A 20,225-nucleotide genomic window follows, 5' to 3' on the forward strand; every position below is an offset into this window, starting at 1 on the left:
ATAGTTAGGCAAGGGTAATTTCACTGTAGGAAAGGATGTAACAGCATCTGTGCCACCAGTAAGTACAGATAGTAACATTAGTATAAATCCCCTCGCACTGTCCATGCAGCCGGACAACTTTCTCATGGCTTCTGGAGGGAAATGCTGTAGGAATGCTCAACCGACGTCACTCATTCGGCCGACCGGTTCTCCCCATCAAGCAACAAGTCGGAGTCAGAGGCTGATCCTTCTCTGGTCTCTCCTCCTCCCATTACGGGGTCTGAGACGCCGAAGCCTCCCACCATTAGCTGTGACAAATTGAAAACTCTAGTCATTGGCGACTCCATTACCCGCAGTATTAGACTTAAAACGAATCATCCAGCGATCATACACTGTTTACCAGGGGGCACCGCTACCGACGTTAAGGCTAATCTGAAGATGGGGCTGGCTAAAGCTAAAACTGGCGAGTGTAGAGAGTATAGAGATATTGTTATCCACGTCGGCACCAACGATGTTAGGATGAAACAGTCAGAAGTCACCATGCGCAACATAGCTTCAGCGTGTAAATCAGCTAGAAAGATGTGTCGGCATCGAGTAATTGTCTCTGGCCCCCTCCCAGTTAGGGGGAGTGATGAGCTCTACAGCAGAGTCTCACAACTCAATCGCTGGTTAAAAACTGTTTTCTGCCCCTCCCAAAAGATAGAATTTGTAGATAAGTGGCCCTCTTTCTGGGACTCACCCACAAACAGGACCAAGCCTGGCCTGCTGAGGAGTGACGGACTCCATCCTAGCTGGAGGGGTGCTCTCATCTTATCTACCAACATAGACAGGGCTCTAACTCCTCAAGCTTCACAATGAGATAGGGTGCAGGCCAGGCAGCAGGCTGTTAGCCAGCCTGCCAGCTTAGTGGAGTCTGCCACTAGCACAGTCAGTGTAGTCAGCTCAGCTATCCCCATTGAGACCGTGTCTGTGCCTCGATCTAGGTCGGGCAAAACTAAACATGGTGGGGTTCGCTTTAGAAATCTCACTGGAATAAAGACCTCCCCCATTCCTGTCATTATTGAAAGAGATTGTGTTATCTCACATCTCAAAATAGGGCTACTTAATGTTAGATCTCTCACTTCCAAGGCAGTTATAGTTTATGAACTAATCACTGATCATAATCTTGATGTGATTGGCCTGACTGAAACATGGCTTAAGCCTGATGAATTTACTGTGTTAAATGAGGCCTCACCTCCTGGCTACACTAGTGACCATATCCCCCGTGCATCCCGCAAAGGTGGAGGTGTTGCTAACATTTACGATAGCAAATTTCAATTTACAAAAAAAAAATGACGTTTTCGTCTTTTGAGCTTCTAGTCATGAAATCTATGCAGCCTACTCAATCACTTTTTATAGCTACTGTTTACAGGCCTCCTGGGCCGTATACAGCGTTCGTCACCGAGTTCCCTGAATTCCTATCGGACCTTGTAGTTATGGCAGATAATATTCACATTTTTGGTGACTTTAATTTTCACATGGAAAAGTCCATAGACCCACTCCAAAAGGCTTTCGGAGCCATCATCAGGTTTTGTCCAACATGTCTCTGGACCCACTCAATGCCACAGTCATACTCTGGACCTAGTTTTGTCCTGTGGAATAAATATTGTGGATCTAAATGTTTTTCCTCATAATCCTGGACTATCGGACCACCGTTTCATTACATTTGTAATCGCAACAAATAATCTGCTCAGACCCCAACCAAGGATCATCAAAAGTCGTGCTATAAATTCCCGGACAACCCAAAGATTCCTATATGCCCTTCGAGACTCCCTCCACCTACCCAAGGACGTCAGAGTACAAAAATCAGTTAACCACCTAACTGAGGAACTCAATTTAACCTTGCGTAATACCCTAGGTGCAGACACACCCTTAAAAACGAAAAACATTTGTCATAAGAAACTAGCTCCTCGGTATACAGAAAATACCCGAGCTCTGAAGCAAGCTTCCATGAAAATTGGAACGGAAATGGCGCCACACCAAACTGGAAGTCTTCCGACTAGCTTGGAAAGACAGTACCAGGCAGTATCGAAGAGCCCTTACTGCTGCTCGATCATGCTATTTTTCCAACTTAATTGAAGAGAATAAGAACAATCCAAAATGTATTTTTGATACTGTCGCAAAGATAACTAAAAAGCTGCATTCCCAAGAGAGGATGGCTTTCACTTCAGCAGTGTTAAATTCATTAACTTCTTTGACGAAAAGATCATTAGAAAGCAAATTACGGACTCCGTATTTCTCCAAAGCTCAGTTTTTTATTTTTTTTAAAACATTTATTTCACCTTTATTTTACCAGGTAGTTGAGAACAAGTTCTCATTTGCAACTGCGACCTGGCCAAGATAATTAAAGCGTAGCAATTCGACACATACAACAACACAGAGTTACACATGGAATTAACAAAACATACAGTCAATAATACAGTAGAACAAAAGAAAACCAAAAGTCTATATACAGTGAGTGCAAATGAGGTAAGTTAAGGAAATAAATAGGCCATGGTGGCGAATAGATGGGCTGTTTACAGATGGGCTATGGACAGGTGCAGTGATCTGTAAGCTGCTCTGACAGCTGGTGCTTAAAGCTAGTGAGGGAGATGTGAGTCTCCAGCTTCAGAGATTTTTGCAATTCGTTCCAGTCGTGGGCAGCAGAGAACTGGAAGGAAAGACGACCAATGGAGGAATTGGCTTTGGGGGTGACCAGTGAGATATACCTGCTGGAGCGCGTGCTACGAGTGGGTGCTGCTATGGTGACCAGTGAGCTGAGATAAGGCAGGGCTTTACCTAGCAGAGACTTGTAGATAACCTGTAGCCAGTGGGTTTGGCGACGAGTATGAAGCGAGGGCCAACCAACGAGAGCGTACAGGTCGCAATGGTGGGTAGTGTATGGGGCTTTGGTGACAAAACGGATGGCACTGTGATAGACTGCATCCAGTTTGTTGAGTAGAGTGTTGGAGGCTATTTTATAGTTGTCCTGAGTCTGCACAACTCTGCCAGGACCTAGGATCAAGGGAGACACTCAAGTGTTTTAGTACTATATTTCTTGACACTGATGAAAAATAATCATGGTCTCTAAACCTTCAAGCTGCATACTGGACCCTATTCCAACTAAACTACTGAAAGAGCTGCTTCCTGTGCTTGGCCCTCCTATGTTGAACATAATAAACGGCTCTCTATCCACCGGATGTGTACCAAACTCATTAAAAGTGGCAGTAATAAAACCTCTCTTGAAAAAGCCAAACCTTGACTCACAAAATATAAAAAAACTATCAGCCTATATCGAATCTCCCATTCCTCTCAAAAGTTTTTGAAAAAGCTGTTGTGCAGCAACTCACTGCCTTCCTGAAGACAAACGATGTATAAGAAACGCTTCAGTCTGGTTTTAGACCCCATCATAGCACTGAGACTGCACTTGTGAAGGTGGTAAATTACCTTTTAATGGCGTCAGACCGAGACTCTGCATCTGTCCTCGTGCTCCTAGACCTTAGTGCTGCTTTTGATACCATCGATCACCACATTCTTTTGGAGAGATTATAATCCCAAATTGGTCTACATGGACAAGTTCTGGCCTGGTTTAGATCTTATCTGTTGGAAATATCAGTTTGTCTCTGTGGCTGGTTTGTCCTCTGACAAATCAACTGTAAATTTCAGTGTTCCTCAAGGTTCCGTTTTAGGACCACTATTGTTTTCACTATATATTTTACCTCTTGGGGATGTTATTCGAAAACATAATGTTAACTTTCACTGCTATGCGGATGACACACAGCTGTACATCTCAATTAAACATGGTGAAGCCCCAAAATTGCCCTTGCTAGAAGAATGTGTTTCAGACATAAGGAAGTGGATGGCTGCAAACTTTCTACTTTTAAACTCGGACAAAACAGAGATGCTAGTTCTAGGTCCCAAGAAACAAAGCGATCTTCTGTTGGATCTGACAATTAATCTTGATGGCTGTACAGTCATCTCAAATAAAACTGTGAAGGACCTCGGGATCACTTTGGACCCTGATCTCTCTTTTGACGAACATATCAAGACTGTTTCAAGGACAGCTTTTTTCCATCTACATAACATTGCAAAAATCTGAAACTTTCTATCCAAAGATTATGCTAAAAAATGTATCCATGCTTTTGTCACTTCTAGGTTAGACTACTGCAATGCTCTACTTTCCGGCTACCCGGATAAAGCACTAAATAAACTTCAGTTAGTGCTAAATATGGCTGCTAGAATCATGACTAGAACCAAAAAATGTGATCATATTACTCCAGTGCTAGCCTCCCTACACTGGCTTCCTGTTAAGGCAAGGGCTGATTTCAAGGTTTTACTGCTAACCTACAAAGCATTACATGGGCTTGCTCCTACCTATCTCTCTGATTTGGTCCTGCCGTACATACCTACACGTATACTACGGTCACAAGACGCAGGCCTCTTAATTGTCCCTAGAATTTCTAAGCAAACAGCTGGAAGCAGGGATTTCTCCTATAGAGCTCTATTTTTATGGAATGGTCTGCCTATCCATGTGAGAGACGCAGACTCGTTTTCAACCTTTAAGTCTTTACTGAAGACTTTACTGAAGGTCATATGATTGAGTGCAGTCTGGCCCAGGAGTGTGATTCTGGCATTCTCTGCCTCTAACCCTATTACAGGGGCTGAGTCACTGGCTTAATGGGGCTATTCCATGCTGTCCCTAGGAGGGGTGTGTCACTTGAGTGGGTTGAGTCACTGACGTGATCTTCCTGTCCGGGTCGGCGCCGTCCTCGGGTTCGTGCCGTGGGGGAGATCTTCGTGGGCTATACTCGGCCTTGTCTCAGAGTAGTAAAATGGTGGTTTGACGATATCCCTCTAGTGGTGTAGGGGCTGTGCTTTGGCAAAGTGGGTGGGGTTATATCCTGCCTGGTGTGCCCTGTCCGGGGGTATCGTCGGACGGGGCCACAGTGTCTCCTGACTCCTCCTGTCTCAGCCTCCAATATTTATGCTGCAGTAATTTATGTGTCGGGGGGCTAGGGTCAGTTTGTTATATCTTGATTTCATCCGCCTTATCAGGTGTCCTGTGTGAATTTTAATACGCTTCCTCTATTTCTCCCTCTCTTTCTCTCTCTTTCTTTCTCTCTCTCGGAGGACCTCTCTCTCCCTTCCCTCTCGGAGGACCTGGGCCCTTGGACCATGACTCAGGACTACCTGGCATGATGACTCCTTGCTGTCCCCAGTCCACCTGGCCGTGCTGCTGCTCCAACTGTTCTGCCTGCGGCTATGCATCCCTGACCTGTTCACCGGACGTGCTACCTGTCCCAGACCTGCTGTTTTAAACTATCTAGAGACAGCAGGTGCGGTAGAGATACTCTGAATGTGGTGCTACAGGTCCCAGACCTGCTGTTTTCAACTCTCTAGAGACAGCAGGAGCGGTAGAGATACTCTGAATGATCGGCGATGAAAAGCCAATTTGATCCTGAGGTGCTGACCTGTTGCACCCTCTACAACTACTGTGATTATTATTATTTGACCCTGCTGGTCATCTATGAACATTTGAACATTTGTCGATGTTCTGTTCTAATCTTCAAACGGCACAGCCAGAAGAGGACTGGCCAGCCCTCATAGCCTGGTTCCTCGCTAGGTTTCTTCCTAGGTTCCAGCCTTTCTAGGGAGTTTTTCCTAGCCCCACCGTGCTTCTACATCTGCATTGCTTGCTGTTTGGGGTTTTAGGCTGGGTTTCTGTACGGCACTTTGTGACATCGGCTGATGTAAAAAGGGATTTATAAATACTTTTGATTGATTTGATCTTAACAGACTTAGATAAATAAATGGTAAATCAAAAATGTCCAGCAACTTCCCTTCAAAGAGGAGTTGGACAACATTCCACAGCCATTGAAGAGGAGTTGGACAACATTCCACAGCCATCGAAGAGGAGTTGGACAACATTCCACAGCCTTCGAAGAGGAGTTGGACAACTTCCCACAGCCTTCGAAGAGGAGTTGGACAACTTCCCACAGCCATCGAAGAGGAGTTGGACAACATTCCACAGCCATTGAAGAGGAGTTGGACAACATTCCACAGCCTTCGAAGAGGAGTTGGACAACTTCCCACAGCCATCGAAGAGGAGTTGGACAACATTCCACAGCCATCGAAGAGGAGTTGGACAACATTCCCACAGCCATCAAAGAGGAGTTGGACAACATTCCACAGCCATCGAAGAGGAGTTGGACAACTTTCCACAGCCTTCAAAGAGGAGTTGGACAACATTCCCACAGCCATCGAAGAGGAGTTGGACAACATTCCCACAGCCATCAAAGAGGAGTTGGACAACATTCCACAGCCATCGAAGAGGAGTTGGACAACATTCCACAGCCATTGAAGAGGAGTTGGACAACTTTCCACAGCCATCGAAGAGAAGTTGGACAACATTCCACAGCCATTGAAGAGGAGTTGGACAACATTCCACAGCCATTGAAGAGGAGTTGGACAACATTCCACAGCCATCGAAGAGAAGTTGGACAACATTCCACAGCCTTCAAAGAGGAGTTGGACAACATTCCACAGCCATCGAAGAGAAGTTGGACAACATTCCACAGCCATCGAAGAGAAGTTGGACAACATTCCACAGCCATCGAAGAGAAGTTGGACAACATTCCACAGCCATCGAAGAGAAGTTGGACAACATTCCACAGCCATCGAAGAGGAGTTGGACAACATTCCACAGCCATCGAAGAGGAGTTGGACAACATTCCACAGCCATCGAAGAGGAGTTGGACAACATTCCACAGCCATCGAAGAGGAGTTGGACAACATTCCACAGCCATCGAAGAGAAGTTGGACAACATTCCACAGCCTTCAAAGAGGAGTTGGACAACATTCCACAGCCATCGAAGAGAAGTTGGACAACATTCCACAGCCATCAAAGAGAAGTTGGACAACATTCCACAGCCTTCAAATAGGAGTTGGACAACATTCCACAGCATTCAAAGAGGAGTTGGACAACATTCCACAGCCATCGAAGAGGAGTTGGACAACATTCCACAGCCATCGAAGAGGAGTTGGACAACATTCCACAGCCATCGAAGAGGAGTTGGACAACATTCCACAGCCATCGAAGAGGAGTTGGACAACATTCCACAGCCATCGAAGAGGAGTTGGACAACATTCCACAGCCATCGAAGAGAAGTTGGACAACATTCCACAGCCTTCAAAGAGGAGTTGGACAACATTCCACAGCCATCGAAGAGAAGTTGGACAACATTCCACAGCCATCAAAGAGAAGTTGGACAACATTCCACAGCCTTCAAATAGGAGTTGGACAACATTCCACAGCATTCAAAGAGGAGTTGGACAACATTCCACAGCCATCGAAGAGGAGTTGGACAACATTCCACAGCCATCGAAGAGGAGTTGGACAACATTCCACAGCCTTCAAATAGGAGTTGGACAACATTCCACAGCCTTCGAAGAGGAGTTGGACAACATTCCACAGCATTCAAAGAGGAGTTGGACAACATTCCACAGCCATCGAAGAGGAGTTGGACAACATTCCACAGCCATCGAAGAGGAGTTGGACAACATTCCACAGCCTTCAAATAGGAGTTGGACAACATTCCACAGCCATCGAAGAGGAGTTAGACAACATTCCCCAGCCATCGAAGAGGAGTTGGACAACATTCCACAGCCATCGAAGAGGAGTTAGACAACATTCCCCAGCCATCGAAGAGGAGTTGGACAACATTCCACAGCCTTCAAAGAGGAGTTGGACAACATTCCACAGCCTTCAAAGAGGAGTTGGACAACATTCCACAGCCTTCAAAGAGGAGTTGGACAACTTCCCACAGCCATCGAAGAGGAGTTGGACAATATTCCACAGCCATCGAAGAGGAGTTGGACAACATTCCCACAGCCATCGAAGAGGAGTTGGACAACATTCCACAGCCATCGAAGAGGAGTTGGACAACTTTCCACAGCCTTCAAAGAGGAGTTGGACAACATTCCCACAGCCATCGAAGAGGAGTTGGACAACATTCCCACAGCCATCAAAGAGGAGTTGGACAACATTCCACAGCCATCGAAGAGGAGTTGGACAACTTTCCACAGCCATCAAAGAGGAGTTGGACAACATTCCACAGCCATTGAAGAGGAGTTGGACAACATTCCACAGCCATCGAAGAGGAGTTGGACAACATTCCACAGCCATCAAAGAGGAGTTGGACAACATTCCACAGCCATCAAAGAGAAGTTGGACAACATTCCACAGCCATCAAAGAGGAGTTGGACAACTTTCCACAGCCATCAAAGAGGAGTTGGACAACATTCCACAGCCATCAAAGAGGAGTTGGACAACATTCCACAGCCATCGAAGAGGAGTTGGACAACATTCCACAGCCTTCAAAGAGGAGTTGGACAACATTCCACAGCCATCAAAGAGGAGTTGGACAACATTCCACAGCCATCGAAGAGGAGTTGGACAACTTTCCACAGCCTTCAAAGAGGAGTTGGACAACATTCCCACAGCCATCGAAGAGGAGTTGGACAACATTCCACAGGGCCACAATCAACAGCCTGATCAACTCTATATGAAAGAAGAAGTGTTGCATGAGGTAAATTCTGGTCACACCAGATACTGACTGGTTTCCTGATCCACGCCCCTACTCTTTTTTAAAGTTACAGTATCTGTGACCAACAGATGCATATCTGTATTCCCAGTCATGTGAAATCCATAGATTAGTGCCTAATTCATTTTATTTCAATTGACTAATTTCCTTATGTGAACTGTAACTCAGTAAAATCTTTAAAATTGTTGCATTTTGTAATTATATTTTTGCTCAGTGTATAAATACAGACTGCCAAAGACAACCTCCTGGGTATTCAGTGGCACTATGCCTTTATAAACAGTACTGACCAGTGATTCATTTGTCAACGGAAGGTGACCTGGGGAGCTCTGAGGTACCGGAACGCATTAAAGAAAAATCACTTTTATAATAAAGCATTTGAATCATTATTATTGCTTTTGCGTACTGGCATAGAGAGGAAGAGTAGAGAGAGGCGCTTGCAGAAGTTGAACACATAAGGGGACTTTTTTTGTGGCCTAGGGTCCGGGGGAAAGAATGGCCCTTTATGAGATTTTTAGATGACCGGAGACTTCAACAGAATCTTATGAATTCTTCACAAATGATGGAAATGACAGGCCACACATTGACACTGACAAACTGAGAATGTGAGATCAATGAAAACAACCATGTCTTGCATCAATCAATAACCTAGGACGAGGTCTGTGGAGACACACATGTTGTACAATATCAGGAAGAAATTCTAGGCCTAAAAGAGCGTTCCAGTTTCACTGGCTCACCCAATGATGCGCAGCTTCACTCACCAGCGATGGCCAACGTTCTCGTGCCAAAATCTTATACTGCTCTTGTTTAACTTTGCTCAATAGGTCTATCTGGAAGTTGATAATGTGGTAGCCGACAGACAGATTAGTCTTCTCTCTTCAGCAGGATCTGTTTTGGCTGACAGCAGTGATTCTATAAGAACACAAATGATCAAGTGCAACACTGGAGAGATGAGAGATGCTCATGTCTATCAGAGCAGAGAGATGCTCATATCTATCAGAGCAGAGAGACGCTCATGTCTATCAGAGCAGAGAGATGCTCATGTCTATCAGAGCAGAGAGATGCTCGTGTCTATCAGAGCAGAGAGATGCTCATATCTATCAGAGCAGAGAGACGCTCATGTCTATCAGAGCAGAGAGATGCTCGTGTCTATCAGAGCAGAGAGATGCTCATGTCTATCAGAGCAGAGAGATGCTCATGTCTATCAGAGCAGAGAGATGCTCGTGTCTATCAGAGCAGAGAGACGCTCATGTCTATCAGAGCAGAGAGATGCTCATGTCTATCAGAGCAGAGAGATGTTCATGTCTATCACAGCAGAGAGATACTCATGTCTATCAGAGCAGAGAGATGTTCATGTCTATCACAGCAGAGAGATGCTCGTGTCTATCAGAGATCATAGAAAGGGAGAGATACATGCGTACTTCTCTCTGTCACCACAGCAATGGTCATTCATTGGTCTATATAGGGTACAATGTCCCGCTAACCATAACCCCGGGCCAGCCCAACACAGGGCAAACCATAACCCCGGGCCAGCCCAACACAGGGCAAACAATAACCTCGGGCCAGCCCAACACAGGGCAAACCATAACCCCGGGCCAGCCCAACACGGGGCAAACCATAACCCCGGGCCAGCCCAACACAGGGCAAACCATAACCCCGGGCCAGCCCAACACAGGGCAAACCATAACCTCGGGCCAGCCCAACACAGGGCAAACCATAACCCCGGGCCAGCCCAACACAGAGCAAACCATAACCCCGGGCCAGCCCAACACAGGGCAAGCCATAACCCCGGGCCAGCCCAACACAGGGCAAACCATAACCTCGGGCCAGCCCAACACAGGGCAAACCATAACCCCGGGCCAGCCCAACACGGGGCAAACCATAACCCCGGGCCAGCCCAACACAGGGCAAACCATAACCCCGGGCCAGCCCAACACAGGGCAAACCATAACCTCGGGCCAGCCCAACACAGAGCAAACCATAACCCCGGGCCAGCCCAACACAGGGCAAGCCATAACCCCGGGCCAGCCCAACACAGAGCAAACCATAACCCCGGGCCAGCCCAACACAGGGCAAGCCATAACCCCGGGCCAGCCCAACACAGGGCAAACCATAACCCCGGGCCAGCCCAACACAGGGCAAACCATAACCCCGGGCCAGCCCAACACAGGGCAAACCATAACCCCGGGCCAGCCCAACACAGAGCAAACCATAACCCCGGGCCAGCCCAACACAGGGCAAGCCATAACCCCGGGCCAGCCCAACACAGAGCAAACCATAACCCCGGGCCAGCCCAACACAGGGCAAGCCATAACCCCGGGCCAGCCCAACACAGGGCAAACCATAACCCCGGGCCAGCCCAACACAGGGCAAACCATAACCCCGGGCCAGCCCAACACGGGGCAAACCATAACCCCGGGCCAGCCCAACACAGGGCAAGCCATAACCCCGGGCCAGCCCAACACAGGGCAAACCGTAACCCCGGGCCAGCCCAACACAGGGCAAACCATAACCCCGGGCCAGCCAAACATGGATCAATTCTTAGGATATCAGGCACTACTTTCACATCACATGTTTTGTTTGTTTTTGAATTAACTCTGATTGCTTTAATTATAATTTTTACATTGCAAACAGAGCCATCCAGGACCTCTCTTCCAGGCGGTGTCAGAGGAAGGCCCAAAAAATTGTCAGAGATTCCAGTCACCCAAGTCATAGACTGTTCTCTCTGCAACTGCACAGCAAGCGGTACCGGAGTGCCAAGTCTATGACCAAAAAGCTCCTCAACAGCTTCTACCTCCAAGTCATGACTGCTGAACAATTAATCAAATGGCCACCCGGACTCTCCCGTTCCACATCTCACCACCCAACTACATTGGATTCTCCTCAGGACCTGTTTACCCTGTTCTACTCAGCCAACTCCAACCTCAGTCTCCACGTCTCACCACCACTACCTTGGATTCTCCTCAGGACCTGTTTACCCTGTTCTACTCAGCCAACTCCAACCTCAGTCTCCACATCTCACCACCCAACTACATTGGATTCTCCTCAGGACCTGTTCACCCTGTTCTACTCAGCCAACTCCAACCTGTCTCCACATCTCACCACCACCACCTTGGATTCTCCTCAGGATCTGTTTACCCTGTTCTACTCAGCCAACTCCAACCTCAGTCTCCACATCTCACCACCACTACCTTGGATTCTGCTCAGGATCTGTTTACCCTGTTCTACTCAGCCAACTCCAACCTCAGTCTCCACGTCTCACCACCACTACCTTGGATTCCACTCAGGACCTGTTTACCCTGTTCTACTCAGCCAAGTCCAACCTCAGTCTCCACATCTGTTTTTTCTGCAACTCATCCGAGCTTCCCCGAATCTGCACTCCGTATCTCCCTGTGTAACAATAAATATTGTGGTTCAATCATCCTTGTTTCCTCATCTGAGGGACAGGTTCCCCTGTGTCGCTCCGCTTAACACCCCCTGTATATAGCCTCGTTATTGTTATTTTATTTTCTTACTTTTTTACTTTAGTTTATTTTGAAAATATTTTCTTAACTCTATTTCCTTAACTTCATTGTTGTTTAAGGGCTTGTGAGTAAGCATTTCACTTTTAAGGTCTACTGCCTGTTGTATTCCACGCATGTGCCAAATAACATTTAATTAGAAAATAATGTTTTCATGTCACGAGAGGTACTGGATCCTGGTAAATGGGATACCGGATCCTGGTAAATGAAATACCGGATCCTGGTAAATGAGATACCGGATCCTGGTAAATGAGATACCGGATCCTGGTAAATGAGATACCGGATCCTGGTAAATGAGATACCGGATCCTGGTAAATGGGATACCGGATCCTGGTAAATGAGATACCGGATCCTGGTAAATGAGATACCGGATCCTGGTAAATGGGTTCTGGAAAGAAATAGTCCGAAACGCGTCTTTTTCCCGGCGCAGTTCAGAAGAAAGGTTAAGCCAAAACCAACGCCACGTTATTCAGAGAGTAGTTCTACAAGGCCCTAACCCTAACCCTATTCAGAGAGTAGTTCTACAAGGCCCTAACCCTAACCCTATTCAGAGAGTAGTTCTACAAGGCCCTAACCCTAACCCTATTCAGAGAGGAGGTCTACAAGGCTTTGAGCCTCTCCAAGTCCGGAAGTGAATATCACACAGCGGGAAATTTCAGTCATTGATTAATAACATTTTTCCTTTTTCCCTTCAAGATTGAAATGTAACATAATGTTGTGGACTGAGCTTTAACGTCCCTTAACGCTCAAAGACAGATTCAATGGCTGGAGCGTAGTGAATAATAAGCATCTGTTTTAACCTGATAACAGACTACTAATGACAATAAAAACAACTTCAAATGCCGACCTAGTGACGTTAAGTAGTAGTCTGGGTTAACTTAGCTGACCTTCAATACAGGGAATTCAGCAGAGTTCTCGGAGACATTTTTACAACTCATTGAAACTCTGAAAATAAATACATGGGCAAATGATACCAAACATGATCACAGGCCCGCTTTACGGTGGGTCGCTAATTGTTCAATTATTTTGGAAGGTCACTGTGTCTCTGCGCTGATCGGCTGTGAGTGAGACAACGCTAGCTAGCCAATGGGAGCGTAGAAGAACGCCTCTCTGAGTAACGGGGCGTGGTTTTGGCTTAAATGCGCTGGGGGAAAAAGACACGTTCGGCGAAACTGAGAGGTGCCGGATCCTATTCCGGATCCTGTTCCGGGTCCTGTTCCAGATCCTGTTCCGGATCCTGTTCCGGATCCTGTTCCGGGTCCTGTTCCAGATCCTGTTCCAGATCCTGTTCCGGATCCTGTTCCGGGTCAGATCCTGTTCCGGATCCTGTTGCGGATCCTATTCCGGATCCTGTTCCGGGTCCTGTTCCGGATCCTGTTCCGGGTCCTGTTCCGGATCCTGTTCCGGGTCCTGTTCCGGGTCCTGTTCCGGATCCTGTTCCAGATCCTGTTCCGGATCCTGTTCCAGATCCTCTTCTGGGTCGGATCCTGTTCTGGATCCTGTTGCGGATCCTGTTCCGGGTCGTGTTCCGGATCCTGTTCCGGGTCCTGTTCCGGATCCTGTTGCGGATCCTATTCCGGATCCTGTTCCGGATCCTGTTCCGGGTCCTGTTCCGGATCCTGTTCCGGGTCCTGTTCCGGGTCCTGTTCCGGATCCTGTTCCGGGTCCTGTTCCAGATCCTGTTCCGGATCCTGTTCCAGATCCTCTTCTGGGTCGGATCCTGTTCTGGATCCTGTTGCGGATCCTGTTCCGGGTCGTGTTCCGGATCCTGTTCCGGGTCCTGTTCCGGATCCTGTTCCGGATCCTGTTCTGGGTCCTGTTCCGGATCCTGTTCCGGGTCCTGTTCCGGATCCTGTTCCGGGTCCTGTTCCGGATCCTGTTCCGGGTCCTGTTCCAGATCCTGTTCTGGATCCTGTTCCAGATCCTCTTCTGGGTCGGATCCTGTTCCGGATCCTGTTGCGGATCCTGTTCCGGGTCCTGTTCCAGATCCTGTTCCGGGTCCTGTTCCGGATCCTGTTCCGGGTCCTGTTCCGGGTCCTGTTCCGGGTCCTGTTCCGGATCCTGTTCCGGGTCCTGTTCCGGGTCCTGTTCCGGATCCTGTTCCGGGTCCTGTTCCGGATCCTGTTCCAGGTCCTGTTCCGGATCCTGTTCCGGATCCTGTTCCAGCAGGATCCGGCTGAAATGAATCACTGGTACTGATATGTAATGTCAATAGTATTGACATTTCAATTCAATATCACTCATCACCAAATTTCCATGACTAATGACCCCAACCAAGAATAAAGCATCTGTTTAATTATACAGACTTCTGATTAAAGCAATGCTATCTTTCATCATTAGATGATTATAAAACAGAATATCTCATCTACAAAACCACATGGATGTATGAGAGGTTGGTGACATTAATCCAGACTATGCAAATAGACGGGAATTGGCTGACAACATCAGGAAAATGATGCGCTTTCATTGATGCCGTGCTTTGATATGATTCTGAGTGGTCAGATAGCAACGATGTCAAGAATCTGCCAAGAGGGGAATCCTTGATCGTTTCAGCTTCTTTCGTGTTGTTCTTTATACCATGTCGTGTTTTGAGGTGTTGTGACTGATTTCAATCGAAACAAACCCAGTCTGTTTTTGCCCCACAACCCTGTCTGTTTTTGCCCCACAACCCCGTCTGTTTTTGCCCCACAACCCCGTCTGTTTTTGCCCCACAACCCTGTCTGTTTTTGCCCCACAACCCCGTCTGTTTTTGCCCCACAACCCTGTCTGTTTTTGCCCCACAACCCAGTCTGTTTTTGCCCCACAACCCCGTCTGTTTTTGCCCCACAACCCCGTCTGTTTTTGCCCCACAACCCTATCTGTTTTTGCCCTACAACCCGTCTGTTTTTGCCCCACAACCCCGTCTGTTTTTGCCCCACAACCCCGTCTGTTTTTGCCCCACAACCCTGTCTGTTTTGCCCCACAACCCCGTCTGTTTTTGCCCCACAACCCCGTCTGTTTTTGCCCCACAACCCGTCTGTTTTTGCCCCACAACCCCGTCTGTTTTTGCCCCACAACCCTGTCTGTTTTTGCCCCACAACCCTGTCTGTTTTTGCCCCACAACCCTGTCTGTTTTTGCCCCACAACCCAGTCTGTTTTTGCCCCACAACCCAGTCTGTTTTGCCCCACAACCCAGTCTGTTTTTGCCCTACAACCCCGTCTGTTTTTGCCCCACAACCCCGTCTGTTTTGCCCCACAACCCAGTCTGTTTTGCCCCATAGTTGTGCACCAACCTTTCTATAGCCTACAAAATATGTCCATTATTTATATAGCCAATACATTATAAAGATCTGTAGGGATCCGTGCGAAATCAATTCAGCTAATTGGAGCAGCAAGTATTGGTGAGAATGAGTTAGAAGTGCTAACACCCCCAAATGATGGTCAAACAACTATGACGCACCCAGCAGGTGATGCATTAATGGGAAAAGGTCAACTTTTGCAGTACTCCCAAATGGCACCATATTGACTACACAGTGCACTACTTTTGGTCAAATGTGGTGCACTATATAGAGAATAGGGTGGCACACATGAATTCACTTTATAACACTGTGTGAACTGAACACGTCTGGTGCTAGCCAGCCCTGCCAGCAGACAGACCCTGTGGGGTTTTACAGACACAGAACAGTGTAATAAAACGTGTAAAATCAATTCATCTATGTGTTACATAATATACGCCATTGAATAGATATAGTGTAAGTATACATAAATAAACGTATACATGTATGGAATATATAGCGATACAAATAATGAATCTATGAGTTACATAAGACAAAGTAGATAGCCTATAAATTAAACATCATAGCCAAGAAGGACGGATTGGAAATATTATTGACATTTGCCGATGAAATGCATTGCATTTCTCCTGCTTAAATTAAGAGAGGTATGTAAAATCAGTTAAAAAACGATGAATACATTTCTTTATCGATTAGTCTATCGAGAAGTTATTTGAAACTTGGCAAAACTGCTAGGCATTCTGTTTTCCCTGTCGATTAAACTATAGCCTACGGTCTCACAGTCACAGTATCAAGGGGAATAACGTTAACAATACACATTTTTCTGGATGAACACCGCATGCCTCAAGTCATACATAGTACTTACATCCAGGAATATGGACATTCCTTTTTTCAATTCCATTGGAGCGGTGGCTTCATCCGAAAGCAACTGCACCGCCTCAGAAGAACAATCCATTTTACAGGTGATCTTTTTTGATGTTGGTAATAAACTACTTGTGTTCAGTTGAATGAATCTAGTCTAAAAGTCAACGGAAAAAAACGACCTAAAGATCAGTTGATATGTTCCGACAGAATTCATACAACCGCTACCGCTGTGCATTTCAACTCGCGTTGCGTTCTACAGGTTGCCGTTGCGCGTCTCGATAGAAGGTGCGGCGGGAGGGGACGCGTTTTTCCGTCATAAAAGGGGAAAGACGGTGATGTTGAGCATTGGGCTGCTGTAACTATGTTTCAGTATGTCGCTTGCATCCCAATGAGGATCATTATTTATGTTTCTTATAATGATGTTACGTTAAAATAGATGTAGGCCTATTGTTTGTATATGTTTTATATTTCAACAAGTCATAATAGGCAGGCCATAATGGATCCTAATTAGTGTAGATGTGTGATTACTTACGTATTTTATTTCACAATGTAAGCAAATGCTAATGTTATTTGATAGTGGTGAGAGCAAATGTAATCTTACAAATATATATATATTTTAAATGTAGCCTACCCTATTTATGTGAATGATCAAATGTATTTAGCAAGCGTGTATTTTGTGAGTGATTTCGGAATAAGGACCAGATGGCCTGAAACAGGTTGTGATCTGACAAATACATAAACATAATCTATAGGCCTCGGGACTTTTTCTTAGAGCAGTCTTACCTCTACCTACTTTTTTTCCCCAGACACATTTTACATTAGTAGTCTGCTACTAATATACACAGAGTTATTCCTCTGTGATTTAAAACGAGATATTCAGGAGCAACACGACTGACTGTTGTGAGACGTGAGAACTCAAGAGGAGATGTTAACGCTGTAAAAGAAGCCTGTACAACAGCGATCTCTAGTTGTGTTTTAATAGAATGCACACAAACATCATTTCCACAGATTATATCAGAGTAAACAGAACATGTACGTTTTTTTTGTCGCTTTGGTGCAATTTTCACAAGCACGTAGAACATTTTAACAACTCTTACTAAAAACTCAGACAGATCATCAAAAAAGAGAGTTGTTTCAAGACTCTAAGCACATTTTCAATTGACTAATAAGTACAACACACAAAATTAAACAGTCACTGTTTCACCAAACTGAATCAGTGTTTAATCTAGAAATACATGTTTCACATTGCAATACTTGGTCATATAAAGGCATTGTCTTTTTAATAATGCAATGCTCTGAACGTGGATGGATAAAGAGATCATGACATAACAGTGGACACAGTTGTGACAAGAGAAATTACCATCAGGAATGATAGACATGAAATACGCTGCTTTTTTTTCCTTCGGCTAAATCCGATTTAACAATGCCGTAAATTTGAGGGTCTCTTATAGCAAAACGTCTATTAACCACTTCCTTGGTCGACCTTGAAATGGAACTGTATGCAACAGTTTAACTTCCGTCCCTCTCCTCGCCCCTAACTGGGCTCGAACCAGCCACCCTCGAAGCATCGTTACCCATCGCGCCACAAAAGCCGCGGCCCTTGCAGAGCAAATGAAACAACTACTTCAAAGACCTCAGAGCAAGTGACGTCACCGATTGAAACGCTATTAGTGCGCACCACTGCTAACTAGCTAGCCATTTCACATCGGTTACATGTAGGTGGACACCAAAGTTGCAGAGGGATTCATTTGACATGGTTGGCATAATGCATGCAGGACAGTCTGTCTTACTCTCTTAATAAGGCAATTGTCCAATAATTCTTCTTTATACCCTCTTGTTTTGAATCCTTCACATACATCTTGGGCATCTACATCAAAGGATAAATCAGAGTCACAAAAGCGCCTAATGCGAAGGAGTTGCCCATATGGTAAACTATGTCAATGAAGATAACTGCTGAAATGAAGAAAGGTATATATATATATATATATCAGTGGAGGCTCATCGGAGGAGGAAGGGGAGGACCATCTTCCTGAGTCAATATCTTAAAAATAGTGAAACATTTAAAACTTACCCTGTCACCAAATAATGTATTAAAACACACTGTTTTGTAATGAAGGTCTACAGTAGCCTAAACAGCACTATGTAGGGTAGCACCACGGTGTAGCCGGAGGACAGATAGCTTCCATCCTCCTCTTGGTACAGTGACTTCAATACAAAACCTAGGAGGCTCTTGGTTCTCACCCCCTTCCATAGACTTACACAGTAATTATGACAACTTCTGGAGGACATCCTCTAACCTATCAGAGCTCTTGCAGCATGAACTGACATGTTTTCCACCCAATCAAAGAATCAGAGAATGAATCTAGTACTGAAAGCATAAGCTACAGCTAGCTACCACTGCAGTGCATAAAAAAGAGAGAGGGAAAGACAATAGTTTAACAGTTTTGAACAAATTAATTTTAAAAATGAAGGAGGAGCAGGAAAAAGAAAGAGCTAGCTATATTTTGTTTAAAAAAATATAACTTTCACTTACTTAGCTAACAAATGCAGCTAGCTAGTTTAGCCTACTCAAACACCTGGCTCAAACAGAAGGATGCTATGTTACCTAGCTGGCTATAACAGAGGGATGCTATGTTACCTAGCTGGCTATAACAGATGGATTCTATGTTAGGTAGCTGGCTATAACAGAGGGATGCTATGTTGCTGGCTGGCTATAACAGAGGGATGCTATGTTAGCTAGCTGGCTATAACAGAGGGATGCTATGTTAGCTATCTGGCTATAACAGAGGGATGCTATGTTAGCTATCTGGCTATAACAGAGGGATGCTATGTTAGCTATCTGGCTATAACAGAGGGATGCTATGTTAGCTAGCTGGCTATAACAGAGGGATGCTATGTTAGCTAGCTGGCTATAACAGAAGGATGCTATGTTAGCTATCTGGCTATAACAGAAGGATGCTATGTTAGCTATCTGGCTATGACTGTCCAACACTGGAACTCTTCCAAGTCAAGGTAAGCTTTTTGGTTTTATTAATGTATTGCCACTTGGGCCTGCTGGAGTAACTGCTAAACTGCTTGCTGACTGTCCTACACTGGAACTCTTCCAAGTCAAGGTAAGCTTTTTGGTTTTATTAATGTATTGCCACTTGGGCCTGCTGGAGTAACTGCTAAACTGCTTGCTGACTGTCCTACACTGGAACTCTTCCAAGTCAAGGTAAGCTTTTTGGTTTTATTAATGTATTGCCACTTGGGCCGGCTGGAGTAACTGCTAAACTGCTTGCTGACTGTCCTACACTGGAACTCTTCCAAGTCAAGGTAAGCTTTTTGGTTTTATTAATGTATTGCCACTTGGGCCTGCTGGAGTAACTGCTAAACTGCTTGCTGACTGTCCTACACTGGAACTCTTCCAAGTCAAGGTAAGCGTTTGGTTTTACTAATGTATTGCCACTTGGGCCTGCTGGTGTAACTGCTAAACTGCTTGCTGACTGTCCTACACTGGAACTCTTCCAAGTCAAGGTAAGCTTTTTGGTTTTACTAATGTATTGCCACTTGGGCCTGCTGGTGTAACTGCTAAACTGCTTACTGACTGTACACTGTGCTGCATGATTGTAGCGGGTTTACTAACAAGTTAGTTCTAGTAGATATGTTGACGTTACTCTAGCTAATATGGTGACATCGATGTAGGCTGTATGTAGCGGTTATTATATGGAGGTTTGGCTTGGAAAGTTTTTTTCGCCTAGTCACAGACAGCTGCTATGTTGTGCATTGAAGTCCACAAGCAAAGGGAACATGTGAGAGAGTGCAGATGCATGAAGAAATACAACGAGCTGTTAGTCTGCCTATAAAAATGAACTGTATTTGCGTGTGATCAGTGGTGTATTGATTCTGCCGATTCTGTTGAAAAACGTTTCTTAAACGTAAACAAACGGAACGAAATGGAGATAAAGATACCTGAATCTGTCCAATAGAAA

At 45.6% G+C, this 20,225-nt stretch overlaps 1 protein-coding gene across 1 annotated transcript in view; it reads right to left on the bottom strand.

Annotated features, from left to right (window-relative positions):
• The window catches only part of LOC118941013 (N-terminal EF-hand calcium-binding protein 1-like), a 72,462-nt gene extending 55,948 nt beyond the window's left edge, over positions 1–16,514 (bottom strand). The window contains exon 1 of the mRNA XM_036951083.1: positions 16,256–16,514. Coding sequence (XP_036806978.1) covers positions 16,256–16,345 — 90 coding nt within the window. The 5' untranslated portion in view covers positions 16,346–16,514. The remainder of the gene's footprint in view (positions 1–16,255) is intronic.
• Between the last annotated feature and the right edge of the window lie 3,711 nt (positions 16,515–20,225).

This window comes from Oncorhynchus mykiss, chromosome 18 (assembly GCF_013265735.2).
Source record: "Oncorhynchus mykiss isolate Arlee chromosome 18, USDA_OmykA_1.1, whole genome shotgun sequence".
NCBI classification, from domain to species: domain Eukaryota; kingdom Metazoa; phylum Chordata; class Actinopteri; order Salmoniformes; family Salmonidae; genus Oncorhynchus; species Oncorhynchus mykiss.